The sequence below is a fragment of the Centropristis striata genome, chromosome 21 (assembly GCF_030273125.1).
Source record: "Centropristis striata isolate RG_2023a ecotype Rhode Island chromosome 21, C.striata_1.0, whole genome shotgun sequence".
NCBI classification, from domain to species: domain Eukaryota; kingdom Metazoa; phylum Chordata; class Actinopteri; order Perciformes; family Serranidae; genus Centropristis; species Centropristis striata.
This window is the reverse complement of record NC_081537.1, coordinates 24,212,467-24,234,229: the sequence shown is the minus strand read 5'-3', so window position 1 is coordinate 24,234,229 and position 21,763 is coordinate 24,212,467. Positions and strand designations below refer to the sequence as shown.

Genomic DNA, 21,763 nt, shown 5'->3' with positions numbered 1-21,763 from the left:
GTGATGTATTACTTCTCCCCGGGCAATCCCTCTCTGGCCGACCTGAGCACACAGCACAAACCACCAAAGGTTTCACTTTGGTGGCTCTCTGTTTTGCAATTCTTGGTAAAAAAAAAAATTAAAAATGTGATGCCGCCTTCAGCGTGTCAAACTTCAACACCCTCAGTTTATTATAATATAAGAACAGAGTGTTTGTGTTAATGATACAGTGTGAAACAAAATCATAGGTGTTCTCTGAGCTGCCTGGCAGAGCTGCTCACAGTTGCGTAGGCAGCAGAAATGAACGACAAAGTGTGTGTGTGTGTGTGTGTGTGAGGGGGAGGGGGGGGGGGGGGTATAAAGTGTAGAGTAGGCTAGGTGATGAGTGAGCAAGGTGATTCTGGTGCATGAAAAATAAATCTGATTATTTTTGGTTTGGAGGGAACACAGTGCAAATCCAGTAGAGATTATCTCATTTTACGCTTTAAAAATGGGGGAAAAGAAATAGATTTTTTTATTTATTGATAATAACCAAAATCATTGTCAGGAAAACCATGGAAAATGTCTAGATATCAGCTCTTAAGTGAAATTCTTATGAGCTATTTTTGTTGTTATCATTATAATTGTCCAAACAATTGTACCTTTAGTTGTACCAGGTATTAAAATGAACAAGAAATTGAAGAAACCAAGGGTGGGCTAATGATTTTTTCCATGACTGTACAAAAAAACAGCAGAAAAGAAAAATAGGCAATTCACATATTATACATACAAGAGGATACTGAATCCAACTCAGGTAAAAGTGCAATTCTCAGTTACAAGAACCGTTTGAATTGCTTTAAATTTTCCCAGGGATACTAGGTTTGTAAAATGTAACACAGGTTTGAGTGCTAGGTGATGAGTGAGCAAGGTGATTCTGGTGCATGAAAAATAAATCAGATTATTTCTGGTTTGGAGGGAGCACAGTGCAAATCCAGTAGAGATTATCTTATTTTAAAAGGGGGGAAAAGAAATTGCACTAACAACAGGATGAATAATTAAAAATCTTAAGAGGCTACAACATAAACGACAATATTGATACAGAGCGAAGCCAAAACAAACAAGCGAAACAAATAAATAAGACATGAGAGACAGCTTCCTGTGTTTCGACAAGGAGGCGGCCCTGAAAAGCGGCGAGAGGCGAGTCTGTGACGATAACAATGCTGCTATTTTTACTAACAGTAGGAGACTGGTGACAAAGAGCGAACGGCAGAGTAGAAGGAGCGAGAGAAAGACTGTCAGGAGGAGCGAACAAAGGCTCCAGTGTGAACTCTACCCCAAGCAGAACTGCTATTTTCTGCCAGTGTGAGAGGACAGACAGATAGGAGTGTGTAGAGTAAAACGGGGGAAAAGAAAGACATGCGTCCGACCGCCGTAACCGCAACAACAAGACTTAATTGTAGCCGAGAGCTGAGTTGTTGCACAGAGGGGAAATATGCACTAAAAATGGGCACTTCCTGTTTGGAAAAGAAGTGACATTGTGACTTAAGAGCTGGCAGTTATACAGTCGCATGACATTTGAGCAGAATAATAACGCCCCTCCCATTTGACCTCGACACCCCCCTTCACACACACACACACACACACACACACACACACACAGACCCTTAACTCTCATCCACCCCTGCATCAATCTCCATAACAAAGGCCACTCTGATACAGTGTGAAAGGACCCAGTAGGAGGTGATTCTCCGCTGACGGCTGCAGGGTTACAACCAAATCCAGCCTTTCTATTACAGCGTATGAGTTATGACTTCTTCATCACATATATTGCTTCCTCCTGCTATCTGTCTTTGATCTCACGAGGATAAAATAATGTGATGGAAGTCTGCTTTTGTCTTTTTTTTCTTCATGCATTACAAATGCATGACGGACATACTGAGCTGAGCTGAGCATACTGAGGCATAATTTATATGGGATCCGTGGGATTTTCAGCACGGCGGAGACAGACTGATAACATAAAAGATAAGTCAGTACTGCATGTAATTAGCACACACGCTGATGGAAAATTACTGTATTTGTTTGTTTTCTAGATATTATATCATTAATAAAAGGCACCCTGTGGAGTTCTGTTTACAGTAAACACTGTGTGTCCTGGTTGCATTGTACGGTGGCCCTGAGAGCTCACAGCACTGCAACTTAAGAAAACACATGCAAATACACAAAACACAAGCAAATTGAGAAAACATCTTCATCAATTTGACAACACAAGAGCAGCATTTAGAAAACGTGGTGCAAAGACCACAACACAACACAATAAGAAAAAGCGAAGCAAATAGACCACAACACAACGGAAATGTTTCCAGAGGACACTTTAAAGGGATGCACACGTCTGGACACGCATGTGATATTATCACGTTATTTCAAGATAATTATAATTTCACGTTATAACGTTAAAACGTGACATTATCACGTTATTTCATGATAATGATATTTTCATGTTATAACGTTATATATAGCGTGAGCCCGCTAGCGTTAGCCTGCTAGCGTTAGCCTGCTAGCGTTAGCCTGCTAGCGTTAGCCCACTAGCAATTATCAATCACATTGTAGTTAAACCATTTTATACAGTCTATGAGTTAAACAAATTAAATAAATTAATGATACACGTTTTAGTTGGTCTCTCTCAACGGCACCGAGTTGGTCTTGGTCTTGCTAGCCCGCTAACGCTAGCACACTATGAACCTCCGCAAATGTTAGCACGCTATGATTGGCCAATAATGTTAGAATTATCATTATCTTGAAATAACGTGATAATATCACATGCATGTCCAGACTTTAAAGTGTCCTCTGGAAACACTTCCGTTGTGTTGTGGTCTATTTGCAGCACGTTCTCTTATTGTGTTGTGTTGTGGTCTTTGCAGTGCGTTTTCTAAATGCTGAGGTGGCCCTGTGAGCTCTCAGGGCCACCATAGCATTTCCTTCCTCATCAAAACATTTGCACAGCAGATTCTTTTTTTATATTTTGTAAACTGCATTGTTTGGATCGCTTGGTGATCTTCTTCTGTTGCACAATTCTTGCATTACTACCACCAACTGTCGCCCAGTGGAGCCACGTCACGTCATTTCAGTTAATAGTTTAGTTTAGATAACACAAACGAACAAACAAACAAATCGAGGAAGCGATAAATCAGCAGTTCCTGTGTTCTGCAGGGTAAAATTACTGTTTTTGTCAATGGAGTCTGGTGGATTTGAAGAGAGAGAATAGATAACAGCTTCAGTTTCCCCACATAAACTTAAACAGGGGTTGCTGGCTGTAAGGTAAAAAAGTGAAAATATTCCATATAAAGCGTACATTTAAACAGTTTTTTTTTATAGCTTTGGCTTAAATTGTTTTTTCTGCTTAACTTCTGTGCCGGTACTCCTGTCTGCTTCTCTAAATTGGGGGAGTACCGACCACCATCTACTTTAATTAGCACACTGATCATGGAAACTATCTCATACAACCTCACTTGAAAAAATCTCTGAACTATTCCTATCATACCAAGGAATAGTTCAGCATTTTCAGGCTAGATTTTTCTTCCGTAGCTTCATATTTACCATAAAGACCTGAATGAGTTCTCAAGCTTCTTATCTATCTAACTTTTGGCAAGAAAGCAATAATGCCAAATTTTAAATTTAACCAAACTGGTAAAATACTAAAGCAGTAATTCACTGATTGGAAAATTCTGGGCCGTTACTAAATACGGATTAAAATAACAATTTGTCTGACAGCCGATGCCAATATCATTGTTTTTTTGGCTGTTTGTTTTTGTTTTTTTGTCTGTTTTGAAAGAGATAACCAACACAACATTTGGCCGGCAGAAAACAGTTGAAATACGTCAGAAATCATCAACAATCTGTGAATCTCATCTTAATGGTGGACATGAGGCAATATCAGTGCATCCTTACTTTAAAGTTATTTCCACAGCTGTTTATGAGCTTACTTTAGTTTAAAACATTGTCTTTTATGTGAAGGGTTGATGGGTTTGTGCTTGTATAATAGTTTTTGAGTTATCCCAGGCTCTGCTGGCTGATGTGCAGCCATGAGAAGAGAGCAAAAGCAACTTTCAACTTGACTGGTCCTGATAAGGGACAGGAGCCCTTAGTCACTGAAATGGCTTTCTGCGTGAGGGAATGTGTGTGATGTACAGCGTCAGTGGCCACTTTAGCTGGCAGAGCCTCAGACCTCCAGGCAGAGCAGAGAGCCTGGATCTGATGCTCCCCTCCAGATCATTACACCAAGCCCAGACACAGAGAGACACTTTAAATCAACTCCTCCTCCTCCTCCTCCTCGTCTCTCCTCCTCTCTCATCTCTCTGATCCAAGAGGAGATCACACAGTCTTTTTTTCTCACTTCCTCCCTCTCTTTCTCACACACACACACAAAAAAACATTCCTCACCCAGCTCCCCATAGACTGTCCGCTGACCTTGCATTGGTCACAGCAGAGAGTATCCACCTCTATGAAAACAAGGCTAATTATCCAGGCCTTTTTGTTGTTCCTGCTCCCCCCAGCGATTATTTACAGAAGCACTGCATTTCAGATCTACATCACAGATCTTTAGGGGCCCATGTCAGCTGCACAGTAGGAATGCAGGGCCGTCCATTAGCAGCTGGCTACTGTGGAGGGGGGGGGGCCCGTGTGTGTGTGTGTTAGTAGTGTGCAAAGCCCCGTGTTGAAACAGGCTAAAATCAAAATGTCAGCATCATTCTGACACCGGCAGAAGCTGAGTGAGTTCATTAAAACAGCTGACAGCGGCGCTGGCTATGACTGTACCGCACTAGATAAGCTTTAAGGTCACGTTGAACAAGTCTCTCAACACACAGGGAGAACAAAATCACACAGACGTAATGAGAAATCAGCACCTAATTAAACAAAGGTCTGAAAGATGACACCTCCATGTTCTACCTGCAGTTATTCACATTCATTCGGCTGCATGTTTCCTCACCTTGATGGGCTCTGTGCTGAAGCGGATCTTCCTGGAAGGGGGCGGGTCCTCCTCCACAGGCAGCCCAGAGATCTCTGCACAGCTGGACTCAGGCTCATAGCGGTCGTCCTCTTCCTCCTCATCCACCTGGCTCCCTCCAAAGTCCTCCCCCACCGCGCTGTAGGTACTGATATCCACAGAGTCGCGCCCCGACTGGTCGTCCCTCACAGTCCTGTCTTCGTCCTCCTCAGCATCCTTCGCCATGCCGCCGTCGCCCCTTGGAGAGCTTTGCTTCTCAGCAGCAGTTTCTCCGTTCTCCACAGAGATGTGGATGTCACCTTGCAGTGTTGTGCTGTTGGACCCCTTGGCCCCATAGTGTTCCTCAGGTTTGACCTCTACACCTGCATCTGAAACTGTCTTTTCTCGCTGCTCATGCGGCTCTCCTACAGTACTGTAAAGTTCAGCATTTGAGGCGCTCCGGCCCCCATTAATGCCATCAGATGGAGGAGTCACCCTCCCCCTGGGGCCCCTTGGAGGCCCATCTTGGCCTTTATCATCCTCCTGGTGGCCTGATGCAAAGGCACAAACCCTCTTTGTGATTATTTTGGAGTTCAACACACCCACCTTGGCGCTGACCCCCCTGGACGGGAGAGGTGGGGTAGAGGAGAGGCGGTGCAGGTTGTTCCGTAGCTCGGCTGCCCGTTCAAACACAGCACTGAGCTGGCTCACTGTAGGGGACACAGCCTCGCTGGTGTCCAGGCTGTCCAGGGACTCTGTGCTGCCGTTGAACCGAGCCATCACGTCCAACCTGCCGTCCTGGAAGCCTGAGGCCTTGTCTGTCTTCAGGAGGACTCTGGTGGTGGCCAGCTTCTCCTGCTGCAGCTGCCTCTCCTGCTGCTGCCTCTCCTGCTGCTGCTCGAAGATGCGGCGGGTCTCCTGCAGCTTGGAGTAGCTGGGTGACGAGGCCCTCGGGTGCCCATTCTCCGGTTTGGTGGTGTCGAACTTGCTAACGCGCTCTGACACGGTGGACCCCAGCTTCAGCAGCGCGCTGTGGTCCACGTTCTCGTTCAGGCTGCCGGCTCTGGGGAGGGAGAGGCGCACCGATTTCTCGGCGTTCCTGGCGCCCTCCTCTCCCTCTGCATCGGCTGGGGATGTGGTCTGCATCTGCTGGAACATGTTTTTGATACGGTGCACGTTGGAGCCGTACCTGCGTCCCCGGGGGCCCTCCTGCATGTCCCCGTTCGCAGCATTGTCTTTGACGGGCTTCAGGGCCTGCATCCCCGCTTCGTACGCGTTCCTGTGCGGGGATGGGCTCCTGAGCGTAGAGCCAGAGCCGGTGCTCTTGGATGTGGATTCGGTCTTCATCATGGTCAGTCAAGCGTCACAACGGATGCTCAGCGACGGCATGTCTCCCTTTCTCAACCCCCGGTGGCAAATCTGTATTATCCACCAGCAGCGGATCCAAGCGAGGTGGCGCCCAGACTAGACCGGCAGATGGGGAGAAACAAAAACAACAGATCGTATTAAAGGCCTGCCTGCATCCGCTGCAATTCCCGTCCAATGCAACGGAGAAAGTGAGCACGATGCATCTGTCATTAGCTGGCGTGCAGTTACAACAACGCAAACCTAACCCTCATAGATAATTGCATTAGACATTAAAAAAATATTTGCACAGAAAAGTAGAACAGTAATGAGCCGCGGATTTGCCGCAGCTGACTACAGATTGCTTACGTTTAATCCCTTTTTACAGGCAGCATCATTTTGATCTCTTCATTCTGTGAGCTGCAGATTTCTGGTCCTCCTCTCAGCGGCAGAGTGCTGCTGCATGGAGGAGGCAGCCGCTGGGTCCTAGAGCCCGTCAGCTCACCTCTCATAGCAGCCAGCTCTGTGGCACATTTACTGCATAATAATCCTAATTTATTACATTTAGCAGAAGTGTATTAACCTCAATGTGTTGTAGTGGCTGATGGATAGTGTAGTAAATCAGTAATTCCCAAACAGGGCTTCTTGTTGGGGTATTTCTGCAGATGGTAGGGGATAACATTAGTAACTGTTCATGTTACATGGGAAATACATTTTATATGATGAATTATTAAAGTATGATTAAGCACCTGAAAATAGTGAGCAACCAAGCACAAAAGTCTGAACAGTTAACTGCTCTAGCTAAGCTACCATTAATGGATATCGGGCAAAAATAACTTTAGCCAGCTAAACGTACCGGATAACTAAACAGTTGATCAGTTAGCTTAAAGTATTGATTAACTGTGAACGAGCTACAATATCGTGAACAAATGACAGAACTGGTCAAAATGTATAATTTTAATACAACAGTTACATTGCTGATATGGCTAACTGTAGTGTGAAGTTGGTTAAAAAAAAAAGTGGTGGATAAAGAGTTAAAAAAGCAAAAAAAGGTAAATGGCGGCTATAACTTAGCTAAAATAGGCGGATAAATGGTTAAAACACCTTAAAAATGTTTTTATGTTGCTTTACTTTTACGTATAGCTAAAAGTAACAACAACAAAAAAGGCTAACGGTAGTGCTAAATGGTTGAAAAAGCTAACAGTTACAGTTAATAGGTAAAACCTTAATTAGTTGAAATAGCCAACAGTTGGTTAAAAAATGAAGTGGTGGATAAATGGTTAAAACAGCAAAAGAAAAAGAATAGATAAATGGCTGGAATTTGTTAGCTAAAAGTAACGGGAAAATGGCACAAAAGGCTAACCGTAGTGGGTAGCTAATGTTTGAAACAGCTAACAATAATGCTTATAACTTAGCTAAACTCGGCAGATAAATGGTTAAAACAGCTTTTAAATAATAGATAAATCCCTTTAATGGTTACCTAAAAGTCAGCGGAAATGGTAAAAATGGTGAAAAAAAGCTAAATGGCAGAAACAGCTAACAATGGATAAACCAAACAGCTAACGTCAGCTAAAAGTAATGGGGAAACAATGAAATGGTTAAAGGTAGGACTCCTAAATGGTTGAAGAAGCTATCAGTAATGGTTGGTTAACACGTTTAATGGTTAAAATAATTAACAATTTGTTCAAAGTGTTGGATGAATGGTGGCAACAGCTAAATAAAATGGATAGATGGTGGGAAGTGTAATGGGAAAATGGCGAAAAGGCTAAAGGTAGTTGGTAACACAAACAGTGGTGGATAAATGGTTCAAACAGCAAAAAATAAGTGCCACAAGTGAAGTGGTATGAATGAGAACATCATAGATAGTTTTATAATTGATAGTGTTCAATGAAATCCTTTTAAAATTAAATTAAATAGCCACATTTGGAATATGAATTAAGGTTTTGAGGTTGTTTGAGAGGCTTATGTGAACTGACAAGGAGTATATCAGACAAAAATGGCTGGGAATCACAAGCTGTAGTTTGAATAATCAAAAGAATATAACAAAATGTAAGCACATTTACAGATGGATAATGTCAGCCATTTCACACCAAAAATAAGTAGATGTTCTTCATATCAGCTTAATTAAATATACCCCTACACAACTACAGAAGTGTAATAAGTGTAATTTATATACCCAAAAAAAGATATAGATATATAGATATAAGCCTACATATACATGCATTTTGGTCCTACAGTTCTTTTGTTCAAACATTCCCATTTGGGTTTACCAAATTGCCGAAAATTTTTCAAAACAAAGGCTTAACATATACACCACTGCTCAAAAGTTAGAAATGTCCTTATTTTTTTAAAGAAAAGCACCTTTTTTTAAAACTTAAAATAAGTCTAAGACATTGTTAATGTGGTTAATGACTATTAAAGGTGGAAACGGCTGATTTTCTTATTAAATATCTGTTATATGTTGTCCTGTGTTCCAGTAGCACATTGTGTTAATCAACGTTTATAGTGTTGAAAGGCTCATTGATCATTAAAAGACCTGAGCATTATGTTAGCACAGCTGAAAACTGTAATAACATGATCCTTCCTCAGGCTGGCTGAGTTTCTAGAGGTAAAGTTGAAGATTTATACAGCTTAAAATTATTATTTCTACAGTTGTCAATGTCTTTACCATATTTTCGATTTATTTTGTAACTCATTTCATGAGTAAAACAGTTTGTTTTCATGCAAAACAGATATTTTCTGGGTGATATATATATATATATATATATATATATATATATATATATATATATGTATATATACGATAAAGAGAAAATATATATATTCATTGAATGCAATATATATATTCATTGAATGCAATTTCCAATTCTCCATGATGTTCTTGTGTTTCAAATACATGGTAGACACTACATTACAGATTTTAATTTACTTTTTTTTTAAACATTTGGCAGCGGTTGGGAATTTAGACAGTGATTCTCTTCTTTCATGAATTAAGGGTTAGATATATATATATAATATATAATATAATATAATATATATATATATATATATATATATATATATATATATATATATATATATATATATATATATATATATAGTTGACTGCGCACCAGTCAGCTGCTGTGTCTGAACTCGACTGGCATTGGGACCCAGTTAGACTTGCCTCACGTCAAACCACCATGGCCAATAACACATCCGTTATTTGCAGGACACATTGTTGCTTCCTGCATTCTGCATCTGTGCTGATATATACATTAAACACTATCAGTGGAGGTAGACAAAGCATTTCCCTTTTCAGTTGTGAATCTACCCACGCCGTCTCAGTTTCTAAATTTTGTTCAGGGGGCTGATTATTTATCTTCAAGGCCACAACGCTTTCATGCAGCTGTTTCACACATAGGAAAGAATAACAGGAGAGACTCATTATGAAAACTGTCCTCCACTTATTATCTACTTTAATGTCGAAGGTCTAGTCTGAAGGACATGCCTGGAGGAGAACTGCCTGCAAAGACTCAAGTGCTGTCAGACAGGATGTACATCACTCTTCAGTTAGGCAGTGGTGCCATCTAGCTAGTGTTCACATGAAAGTGTGTTAATGGTGTGTAACTGTCAGCTTAGCATTGCACAAACAATGCACTTGTTTGTGAGTCATTGAGAAATGCATTGATTTAAGGTCTGGTTTTCTTTGTGCATTAATTTATTTTTTACAGTTAATGAACAGTTAAACAATCCTTCAATGTGTAAAGTTAAACACACAAAGACAATCATATATAGCAGTTCACATTTGTCCCTCATTTGTGATATTTGCACTTTTAAAAAAAATGGTTTTAGGAAAATAAAAAAAAACAAGATTGTGCTTACAAAAAGTTAAATTTTTTATGCAGTCAGTACAGTGGGACCTGCATTTATCACAGCATAGTTTTACTTTTTGTGCAATTAAATTAATTAATTAATTAATTAATTAATTAATGAAAATCAATTAAATGCATGTTATTATTTTCTTACACCCCTAAAATGTAGTGCCTGAATACACTATTCATTATGCTGTATTATTTTGTCAAGACAGGATATTAAAAAGACACATATAAGTATAATTTAACAAGAGTTAAATCACATTTAAGATTAGAGTAAGCTACAATTAAATAAATAGGGTTAAGGTAATTATTTATACTATACTTTTTATTTGCTGCAGCACACTTCAATTCCCCTGAAAGCAATACTGTTGATTTTATGTATTTAATTAATATCATATATAATAATAATAATAATAATAATAATACATTTTATTTATAGGCACCTTGCTCATCACTCAAGGTCACCGTACAGTAGCAACAACAAAAAAACAACAACTAATAAATAATAAATAATATTTTAACAATTTAGAAAACAGAATAGTACGATTTTTAGGTACAATATGCCAGTTTAAACAGATATATATTTGATTATTATTGTTGATGATGCATTACATGTAAACATGTAGCTACACAAGAGTTCTTTTTGAGTTGTTTTTATATTGTTTGTGTGGCTTTGCCTAGAGAAAAGTATATCTTATTTTATTTGTTTACATGTTCAAAATGTAAAATGTTCTGTTATGTAACATTAGTAGCTTTAGCCAACAATTAAATTAACCTAAGTGTAGCAGAGTCGAGGTTTAAAGTGGCAGAAAATGGTAAATACTCAAGTTAGGTACTTCAAAGTCAGAGTTAATGTACTTCATTTCTTGCCTAAGTGTGTAATTTTACACCACCAGAGGGAATAATGGAGCTTTTTTTATTATTTACCCCCCACTCTCACATTCACAGACAGGCTGCCGGATGTTATGAGGTGAGCGAGGCAAAAATAGCCTCCACTGTGGCCAAACCCCTCTCCGCTTGGCTCTGTCAATCACAGACCCAAACAAGATGGCAGGCTGCGGGAGCTGGGGCTTCTTCTTTACAGGCAAGTTTATCCTTGAAATAATCAAACTTCATGTGTTATAACAAGTCTGGAACGTTTCTATCAGCATGCTTGTTTGATTTTTAGTGTAAAGATTTTGCAGCTGTTTGTGGGAATTCAACTGTTATGGGTTGTGTGAAATTTAAAGGTCTTTTTTTTGACATTCAGATACATTTTTTTGCTTTTTTTCCACAGTTTGTGCTGTCAGTTTGTTCGGGGCCAATGCAGAGATCAAAGTCACCATTCCTGTGGGGAGGATATTCACATATGAGCTGCTGAGGGAGACTTTCCTCAATGACTTTGAGCCTCTGTCAAAACTCTACGGTAAGATGAATTCAAATCTTTTGTCAATATTAAAAAACGAAATTACAAAATTTACACTTTCCAGCTTGAATAGTCATTTACCACATTAACAATGTTTACACCATGTGTCTGATCAATTTAATGTTATTTTACTCAAAAAAATTGAGCAAACACACATGAAAAATGACTGTGGTCGATAACAAATCTTACTACAAAGCTGATGTCACAATCACTCAAAATGTTATGACAGAAGTGTTCCAATTTGATAAGAAAAGGTTGAAAAATATGGTATAAAATGGATATAAATTTTATATGACATATATTATGGAAAGGTTGTTATTTTACCTTAAAAACTGGACTGAATAAATGAAACCTAGATTTTAGCTGACTTGATAGAATAAACTAGTGGAAATATAATATGATTTATATTATTTTATCACATTTCATGACTTTTGTTTATATTATTATTATTATTATTATTGTTGTTGTTGTTGTTGTTGTTGTTGTTATTATTATTATTATTATTATTATTATTATATCTAAGGCGAGGGTTTCCCGCGTTTGAATGTAAAAAATAAAATTAAAATAAAGCTAATATCAAGTCAAGTCAAAGTTTATTTATAGAGGACATTTAAAAACAACCTCTGTTGACCAAAGTGCAGTTATTAAAATACAATAAAAATCATACACAAATAAAGTAATAAATAGAAACAATGAAAACATTAAGATAATATTAAAACAATAAAATAGTAATAAAATAACTTAAAAACAGAGTTAAAAATAAAATAAATAAGTAAAAACCTTTATTATAATTATCATAATATTAATTTATATTATTTAAAAATAATGGACTGCACTGGTAAATGGACAGCATCTTATATAACGCTTGTATCCAAAACGCTTTACACTACAGACTGCGCTCATTCACCCGTTCACACACACATTCATACTGGTGGCAGAGGCTACCAGGGCACACTGGTGCCACCATTGGGAATTCATTCACACACCGATGAACGCAGCATCGGGAGCAATTTGGGGTTCAGTATCTTGCTCAAGGATACTTGGACATGTAGGCTGCCATGGTCAGGGATCGAACCACCAACCTTCCGATCAGTGGGCGTCTGCTCAACCAACGCTTTATATTAAGGTCCTTGTAATAACCATTAATTAACAAGTAATAAGGCCCTTGTAAGTCCTTACAAGATGCTTATTAACATTATTGTGTGTTTATAAGCTTATATAAGTGTTAATAATGGCATTACAAACACCCATGACCCACCCATTATGTCTTTGCCATGCCTTTATTAATCTTATTTTGTTTGCTTATTGATATTAAAATATACTTTATTGCTCATCTATTATAAGTTAACTATACGTTCACTATGCTTTTTGCAACTACCGGATCTAAAGCGAGAACAATGCCTTATTACTTGTTGATTAATGGTTATTAAGGACCTTATTATAAAGCGTTACCAGAAGGTTTCCTTGACTCCAAACTTTTGAGCAATAATATATATTTGAAATATGTCTCACCCACTGTCTCGTTCTCTTTCTGCATGATAAACAACAGGCCGTTCGTACGATGACCCCATGATTTTTAAATGCAACCGTCAGAGTTTCCCAGACCTCCCAGAGTGGCTGCGCTTCACTCAGAGGACCCCGTACGATAACGGCTTCCTGTACGGCACGCCGGTATCTGCAGGAAAAACCATAATTGAGGTATGAAGTGATCGTGCACATGTGTCATTCCCTGGCCTTATTTCACCATCTAGTTGTATATATTCATACATTTGTAGATAACCGGCCAAACACAGATAAGATCCAGCAGAGACAGGCAGCTCTCTGACACGTCGGTGGTGACTGTCAGGTTCTGCTGTCAGACCCTCAGAGACAAAAGCTTTGGGTTTCTCTCCACAGCTGCTGTTTTGAAACCAGCATTAAAAATTCATGCAGAAACACGTCTTTGAAGAAGAAGAGATGACAAATTTCTGAAGTGACACTTTTATCTCAATCAAACAGAATGCATGATGCTGGAAAACATGTTGGATGTAACCACAGATTACAGCTCTACATCTGATTTATACACTTTTCATTTTTGCTGACTTTCTGTGCATTAATTTATGCATTTTTTAACTGTCCAGGCATGCATGGTATTCTTTATCTGATAAGTATAGCGCAGGCCAAACATACATGAAAAATTATACAGTTGCTGATAACAAACTTACAAATCTTAAGTCATAATCACTCAAAAAGTTATTACAGAAGAGTTCAAATTTGATAAGAAAAAGGTTGAAAAAAATAGTCTAAAATGGATGAGATTATATATGAAATATATATTATGGAAAGGTTGTTATTTTACCCTGAAATCTGGACTGAATAAAATAAACCCAGACTTTAGTCAGACTTTAGTTGACTTAATAGAATATTTTTTTTAAATATTTTTTTAAATTTAATTACATTTAATGATTTTATAAACTCTTTTGTTCATGTTATTATTATTATTATTATCATCTTCTTCTTCTTCTTCTTCTTCTTCTTCTTCTTCTTCTTCTTATTATTATTATTATTATTATTATATCTAAGGTGAGAGCTTCCCATATCTAATTGTAAAAAATAAATAAAATGTGAATCCATAATACTATTCTGTGTAAAGTGATGAATGTGATGTTAAATGTTAAATATATAGTATCATTATTTATGCACCCATAAGCATAAATGTTTTGGAAATAAAAGGATATTACAGTCTATTTACATGTACGTTGTGCAAGTATGCCTGTAAATCACTTCAAATATTAATAATTTTAAGTTTTAAAAATGTCTTTAAAAGAAGTGTTTGTGTTGACAGGTGCTTGTTTCTACATTATATATACACTGATGAATAGACTCATAGGCATCATGCGAAATGTAGGAAATGGATGCAGAAGTAGACGAGAAACATCTCTGTCAAATAACCTTTTCACTCTTCTCACAGATCTACGCCATCAACAAACAGAGCTACGAAGCCGTCAGACAGATACTCGTGATCAAAGCCACGGCAGGTAGGTTTCATTTAAATAACACTACAAATCCATATATATTTAAAGGAGGTAATGGTTTAAAGCGAGACAGATTCGTAGACAGATGATTGATTTATGGCCCTTTATTTGAAGTCCTTGCTCCTTATTGATTTTCGTTTTATCTATGCCGTATGATAATAAAATGACTGTTTATTGACATATTACTATGTATATAGTAAGATAAGATAAGATGAGGTAAGATAAGATAAGATAAGATAAGATAAGATAAGATAAGATTTCCTATTTAGTTCCACAAAGGGGAATTACAACAGCAAAGTGGATCGCAAGATAGAGAGGAGCTTCAATAAAAATAACAATAAATAGGAAACAAGCAGTATAAGCAAGAAATATAAGAAAGGTTTAGTAATAAAACAAGTAAAACATTTTTTATTAAAGTATTAGTAAAGTATGTAAAGTAATTTAATATTATTATTAGAGTGTTAACAATTTACAATTAAAAAAAAATAAAAAAAAATAGAAATTTCATCCAGAAAAAAGTTTTTCGGGATGAAACTTCTTCGACTTGGTTTAATAAGTGTAATCAACATTTGAAATGAAAATGCTCATCTGTAAAGTGTGAGAATTCAGGTTTTTATAACTTTGGTTTTGTTATTTGTTATTTTGTTATATTACAAAAAAAGGTTAAAAAAAATCAATACGATGTAAAACCACTGTATTTTATATGTAGGTCTTTATGAAAAACAAGTGAATTATCCTCATTGAACCTGATCTGTGAGGGGTAAAGAACACCATTGCACTAAATATTGATTGAGATGGTTAGTAATGGAGTTATCATTGATATATAACCAATGTTTATTGGGATTTTTAAAGTTTCTGACACTTTTGGATAATTGGATAATAACATGCCTCGTGTCAAACTGATCCACAAACATTATTGCTTTTCCTGAGAAATTAATATAACAGGACAAGAAAACAAGAAGAAATATAAAAAAAAGTATTAACAATTTAGATATGTAGAAATATAAAGAGTATTAATACTTTAGACAAAAGGAAAAGGAAGCTGTAGTATGATGTGTGTGTATCCTCTGCAGGAGTTTGCATGTATCTGAACACGTGTGTCAGAATAAAGTCGTGTCCCTGCTGTCCCTCCCAGAGAAGATGCTGCCCTACCAGGCCGAGGTCTTCATCAAGCTGAGGGAGATTGAGAAGGTGCTGCCCCCCTCTGTTCAGGATGAGATAAAGCAGGATCTGCAGAAGCTCTGGGACACAGAGGCTTTGGAGATCGTCAACATCACCAACGCCCTGGACCGCGGCGGTAGAGTCCCCCTGCCGCTCGCAGGACACTTTGAAGGGTAAACAGAGAGATAATTCAAATTAAATAGCCTTTATTGTCATTATATAGTCAACTGTACAATGAAATTGGGAGTGCCACTGCTTAGATTGCATTGCAACACACGAGTAAAACATTTAAAAATATGGTAGAACACTGAGCTTAAACAAGGACAAAAACAATGACGTGCAATGTCATAAATACATTTAAAAATAGATAAAAAAATTGTATTACTTTATTGCAGGTTATGAAATTACAAATATTAACAGATTCATCACATATTCAATTCATCCTGCCACATTTATGCATTTTTTACAAGAGGCACCTTCAACACTCCACGCACCGTTCTAGTTTTCCACTCCATTTATTTCCATTACCATTTACTCAATTTTCTTTTAAATTCTTCTTCTCTGTTTCTTAATTTGTAGGTGATTCTTTCCATTTCCTTAATCTCATCTACTGTTATTTTCCATTTGTTGATGGACGGTGAATTAGCGTCCAACCAATTTCGTGTGATCTGTTTTAATGCAACTATACGTATCACTGTATACAGATATTTATCTCTCTTTTCTTCTCAATTTCGGATAAATAGAAAAAATAGATAAATTAGCAGTGAAAATACTATAAATGGTATAGATGAGGAGGGCAGTGTGTTGCACATATTGATTGTATCAGTTTTATTGCACAATGGGCATTTAGAATGCAGTTTTTGTATCCTTCCTTTTTTATCCTGCTTTTTGCAGTAATTTAGACTCTGTAACTTTTACCTGTGGAATAATAACTGTGTGTTTATTTATCTGATTTGTGTCAGTGTGTATGTGAAGGTGGGGTCCCAGCAGTATTTCTCAGACTGTCTGCTGAGGGTGCAGACAGCGGAGCATCAGAAACAGTGCAAAGCAGCAGCCAAAGTTAAAATCCCTGGAGGATGCAACTTCTGCAACATTCCCAGCAACTGCATCAGCTGGTGCAAGACGGAGCTGGTGAGCCTCGAAACACTCAGAATGAGAAGACTTTATGAGTGATAATGTGTGATAACTCTACATCTCGTGTGTAAGACTGAGTATTTCTCTTTAAATGCCAAAGTTTTGGGATTAGAGCTTAATTTATTTGTCATTTCTGACATTTCTGGGCAGTCACAAGGTGATAAAGTGGAGTATAAATTAAGAAGTATTTACATTTATTTTTTTAAACTGTCAGGCCCCTAAAAATCCATCAAATGAGGCTGTTAAAGATGGAAAATGTGTTCTATCTTTTATATTTTTATCCTCATTAAAGATGACAATTTCTAACTTTGAAAGAAAAATGAGCAATGAGGTGATGTTTCCTTGTGACCACAGTTAAATGTCTATAATTAACAAATTCGATTTTTAGATTTTAATATTTTGTATATTGTAGAATTTCTATGAGCCTAAATATGTAAAACACGGCAGTATGTCACAAGATTTTTTAAAATGATATATATATAGTAGATTTTTTAAATGCCTATAGATGTAAAATCATCCATGTTTTAACAAGGAAAAATAAAAATATTTTTTTAATATTGTAGAATTTTTAAATACCGAAAGATGAAAAATGCTCCAGTATTTAACAAGGGGATTTTTTAAAAATATTGTAGGTTTTTTTCAAATGCATAAAGATGTAAAACACTCCAATATTAAACAAGGAAATGTATATATATATACAATATTGTAGAATTTACAAATGCCTAAAGACGTAAAGTGCTCCAGTATTTAACAAGGAAAAATTGAATACATTTTGGGAATATTTTAGAATTTTTAAATGTGTAAAGATGAAAAATCCTCCAATATTTAACAAGCGATTTTTTTTTTAAATATTGTAAAAATGCCTAAAGGTGTAAAGTCCAGTATTTAACAAGAAAAATAAATAAATAATAAAGGAAAAGTCCTAAGAAAATAGTATAATTCTGTCTTGCTGAACTGTGTTTTGTATCTTCTTGTTTATATTAAAATACTTTACTTTACACCCACTCATATTTATATATATTGGTATTTTTTTATTTTGTTCTATAAAACATTAGACAGCGAGTTTTGTTTAGTCCGACCAACAATCCAAAGATATTTAATTCACCATCATGTAAGACCAAGAAAAGCTGCAAATTCTCAGATTTAAGAACGTGGGACCACCACATTTTTTACTTTTCTGCTTGAAAAATGTCTCAAACGATGTACTTGATAATCAGAACAGTAAATCACACCAACCCTGTCACCTGTTCCTGAGTCTTACAGTCACTTTAAATCCCTGCCGACTTCTGTGTCTCTGCAGTTTGACCTGACGAAGCAGGAGCCGGCCCCCCCTCCCCCCACCGTGGGCTCAGGGATCCTGGTGGAGGGAGGAGACTTCGACCCCCCCGAGTCCCCCCCCAGCAGGGACTTCTTCCCGGACTACATCGTCACGGTGATCGTGCCGCTGATCCTCGCCATCATCCTGTGCGTCCTGCTGGCCTACATCATGTTCGGCCGGCGGGAGGGAGTGTACGTATCTGAATAAAGAGTGTTGAGATATAAAGGGTCAGTTTGCACCTTTCTGCCATGTAGATGAACTGGCCCGTTAAAGGATATATATAAAGCTTTTCATTGATAAATTCTTTTTTTTTTATTTTAAACTTTCTTTTATTGGTTTTATTTAGAGTATAGTCAAAGAGAGAGAAAGTTAGAGAGAAAGATATAAAGTGGGGGAATTAAAGGGGAACAGTGCCTGTTCCACATTACATATAAACAATATTTTACATTTCTTCATTTTTTGACATGTAGAGCAACCATTTATCCCAGCCTTTAGAAAATTAGTCTTCCTTAGTATTTAGTCTATATGTGAGTCTCTCCATTGTTTGAATATTTCATTGATAAATTGTAACACTTTTTTCTTTTTTTTTCATAGTGACAAAAGGAATGCAAGAACCAACCAGTAAGTAAAGTAACTGTTTTCTTCTTTGCATTAATTTATATAATGGATCACTTACATTTACTGCACTTGAAGATCTTGTACATCAGTTGAGTTTTTCTATTTTATGCAGCTATATACCTCGACTCCACAACATCTTCTTACTCCAATACATTTGTCTTTTTTACACCTTACTGTTCCCGCCAAAATGTAGTGATTTATATGTTTCTTATAAATGTTCTTTTATGGGTTGAGAAAATTCTCTGAAAATACTGTATTAATATATATTCAGTGACATATTATGTGCAAAAAGAAAAGAATGGATCATTGTGCTAATGAAAAAAAGAACAACATACAATACATTTAAATGAATGAATGAATGAATGAATGAATGAATAAATAAATAAATAAATAAATAAAAAGGCAAATTTAGGCTATTGGATATGTATTCTTAAAAAAAGAGAAAGCTCTATTATTATTTTTATTATTATTATTATTATTATTATTATTATTATTATTATTAACATTATTATTATTATTGTTGTTATTATTATTATTAATAATTAACTAATACCAATATTATAATATTGTCATAACATTATTATATAAAATCAAATCACTCAATAAAATCACCATGAAAACTTTTTAGAGACATGTGCTTCTCACAGGACAGAAAATCTACAAACAAATGATAATCTTGTACAACAGTGGTTCAGATTCTCTATTGTCTGCAAATTATTTCAATTTAGCCTTGCCATGCCTCCCCTTTTACAAGCCTAGACCCCCCCTAGGGGTCGCGCCCCCCAGTTTGGGAACCACTGTTATAGAATATGATGCAATTAAAACTACCTATACAATATATGAAAGGAGTTAAAATGAACCTGTAACACCCTCTAACATCCTGTGCTGTGTGTGTGCTGCAGGATCCAGCTGTACCACCACCACACCATCCACGGGAACACGGACGAGCTGCGCAGCATGGCCGGGGACCGCGGCGCCTCTCCTCCTCTGTCCACGCTGCCCATGTTCAACAGCCGGACCGGGGACCGAGCGGCCCCGCTGCAGTCCGACAGCATCCCGCTCATCATGGCCCAGCAGTAAGAGCCACCCACATCTATTAATGTTATTATGTAGTATATTTTGTGCCACAAATGCTATAATTGTTGTTAGATGTGATAGAGGAGATTGGCGCCTGTAAGAAGGGGCCTCTCTGACCCTTGGGGTCGCATCCTGACTCTTCACAAGAACAGGGTCTCAAGTCTATTTGGGGAGCTTTTGGGGACAGGTGCCTCAGATCAGATAGAAGAAGGGTTCGAATGTCGGCCTAAATAAGGTTAAAAAGTAAATTTAGTAGTGTATCTGGGCCCGGGAAGACGCGCCCATGCATTGCGTCTGGGCTACTTAAATACCCTCACACATAGAGAAATTTCAGAGAGAACAGGGCTACATTGGGCACGGGACCTTTCTATTCAGCAGCCTTGAATTTGACATAGTTCTCCTCCACTGTTCCTATAGGCAGTGTATTTTTTAATGAGTAAATAATAAAGAAAACTAAAAGAAACTTCAACTTGGTCTTCAATCCATTTTTTCTCACTCAGAGAGGTAGTAAATTTACACTACAATTATTAACAGCCTCCTGCTTCTATTTTTATTACTGTTACCTAACTGATACAGGTAAGTACCTCTTATAACCACTTCAGATAATAACAGTGATGACCCACTTTTCTCTAAAATTCATTCAGATCATAAAGAGATTTTTTGTTGTTCTCCTGTTTCCACAGTGATCCTTACAGCGACACACTGCCCAGGTAAACCCACTCACATGACTTCCAACAACACTGCATTCATTTTGATCGATATATTATGTTTTTAAGAAAACAGACTCATCATGTTGTTTGTTTTTTGCAGGAAATGAGAACAGCGATGGATTAAACATTCACAGTCTGTGGTTTTATATTTGCAGTGCGAAATTATGTTATTTTGTCTTCTTTAGGTGCCATTAAAACAAATATTACGAGTGTGTAGTTTGTTAAATTGTTACTTGCCATTTATTTACTGTATTATACCATCTTTCACTACTAATAAACTGCTATTTCAGAGATTCACAGCTTTCTTTTTTCTCTTTTTCCCAGAGGTGATAGAAGATTTTTTTGTTATATGTTTTCCTTACAACTTACCTATTATTTTTATTTTTTTCTTATATTATTTTTGTTATTATTATCATTTTTTAAATTATTATAATATATATATATATATATATATATATATATATATATATATATATATATATATATATATATATATATATATATATATATTATAATAAATATAAAAATATACAGTACTTTGCAAAAGTCTTAGGCAGGTGTGAAAAATGCCCATAAGAATTGATGCTGGTTTGAAGGCAAAGGGCGGTCACACCAAATATCGGTGATATTTAATTTTTCTTTTGTTCACTCACTTTGCATTTTGTTAATTGATAAAAATAAACTATTAACATTTCTATTTTTTTTTAAAAGCATTCTTATTTTACAGAATTTTTCACACCTGCCTAAAACGTTTGCAGAGTACTGTATATTAATAAAGTTTTAAATAATAACAAAAAAAAACCCCTTAAGCAATAAAGAAACAATAAAAAGAAAAACAAAAATCTGTAATTGCACAAGATATCCAGAAGGGGTCGCTAGTGTATTTTAAAAAAATCTAATTTTAATTTTTAGAGTTTTGGGTCCGACACACATCTCTCCTCCTGTTCACAGTTTGGTCTCATTCAAACCCAGTTCCCTATTTTCTAGTAATTGTGAAGATAAAAACTTACTTTAGCCACTACATGTCTGATTGATATTTGATTTTTGCCTCATTTTATACTGTTTTAGCTCATATTTCTGAGGGAATTTATGAGCAGATTTAATGAAAAGTAGCAGTTGTGTGAAGAAGAAAAGCCAGGTTGGATTATTGGTTATTGGCCTCGTTTTCACTGCTGCTTGACAGAAA

The 21,763-nt window shown here is 36.8% G+C and overlaps 2 protein-coding genes across 3 annotated transcripts in view; one reads left to right on the top strand and one right to left on the bottom strand.

Annotated features, from left to right (window-relative positions):
- Positions 1–6,715, bottom strand: part of LOC131959859 (neurabin-2-like) — a 35,926-nt gene extending 29,211 nt beyond the window's left edge. Inside the window, exons 1-2 of one of the 2 annotated variants that reach the window (XM_059325082.1) lie at positions 6,653–6,697; positions 4,943–6,403 (exon numbers count right to left, since the gene is read on the bottom strand). In XM_059325082.1, coding sequence (XP_059181065.1) covers positions 4,943–6,289 — 1,347 coding nt within the window. In that variant the 5' untranslated portion in view covers positions 6,290–6,403; positions 6,653–6,697. Of the gene's footprint in view, positions 1–4,942 lie in introns of both variants that reach the window. The other variant, XM_059325081.1, reaches the window with a different exon arrangement.
- Positions 1,838–19,870, top strand: sgca (sarcoglycan, alpha). Its single transcript, XM_059325208.1, has 10 exons — positions 1,838–1,984; positions 11,089–11,224; positions 11,417–11,545; positions 13,095–13,243; positions 14,496–14,562; positions 15,695–15,893; positions 16,683–16,851; positions 18,155–18,363; positions 18,767–18,793; positions 19,693–19,870. The coding sequence occupies exons 2-10, from the start codon at positions 11,188–11,190 to the stop codon at positions 19,868–19,870; spliced, it is 1,164 nt and encodes a 387-aa protein (XP_059181191.1). The 5' UTR covers positions 1,838–1,984; positions 11,089–11,187.
- Positions 19,871–21,763: the final 1,893 nt, after the last annotated feature.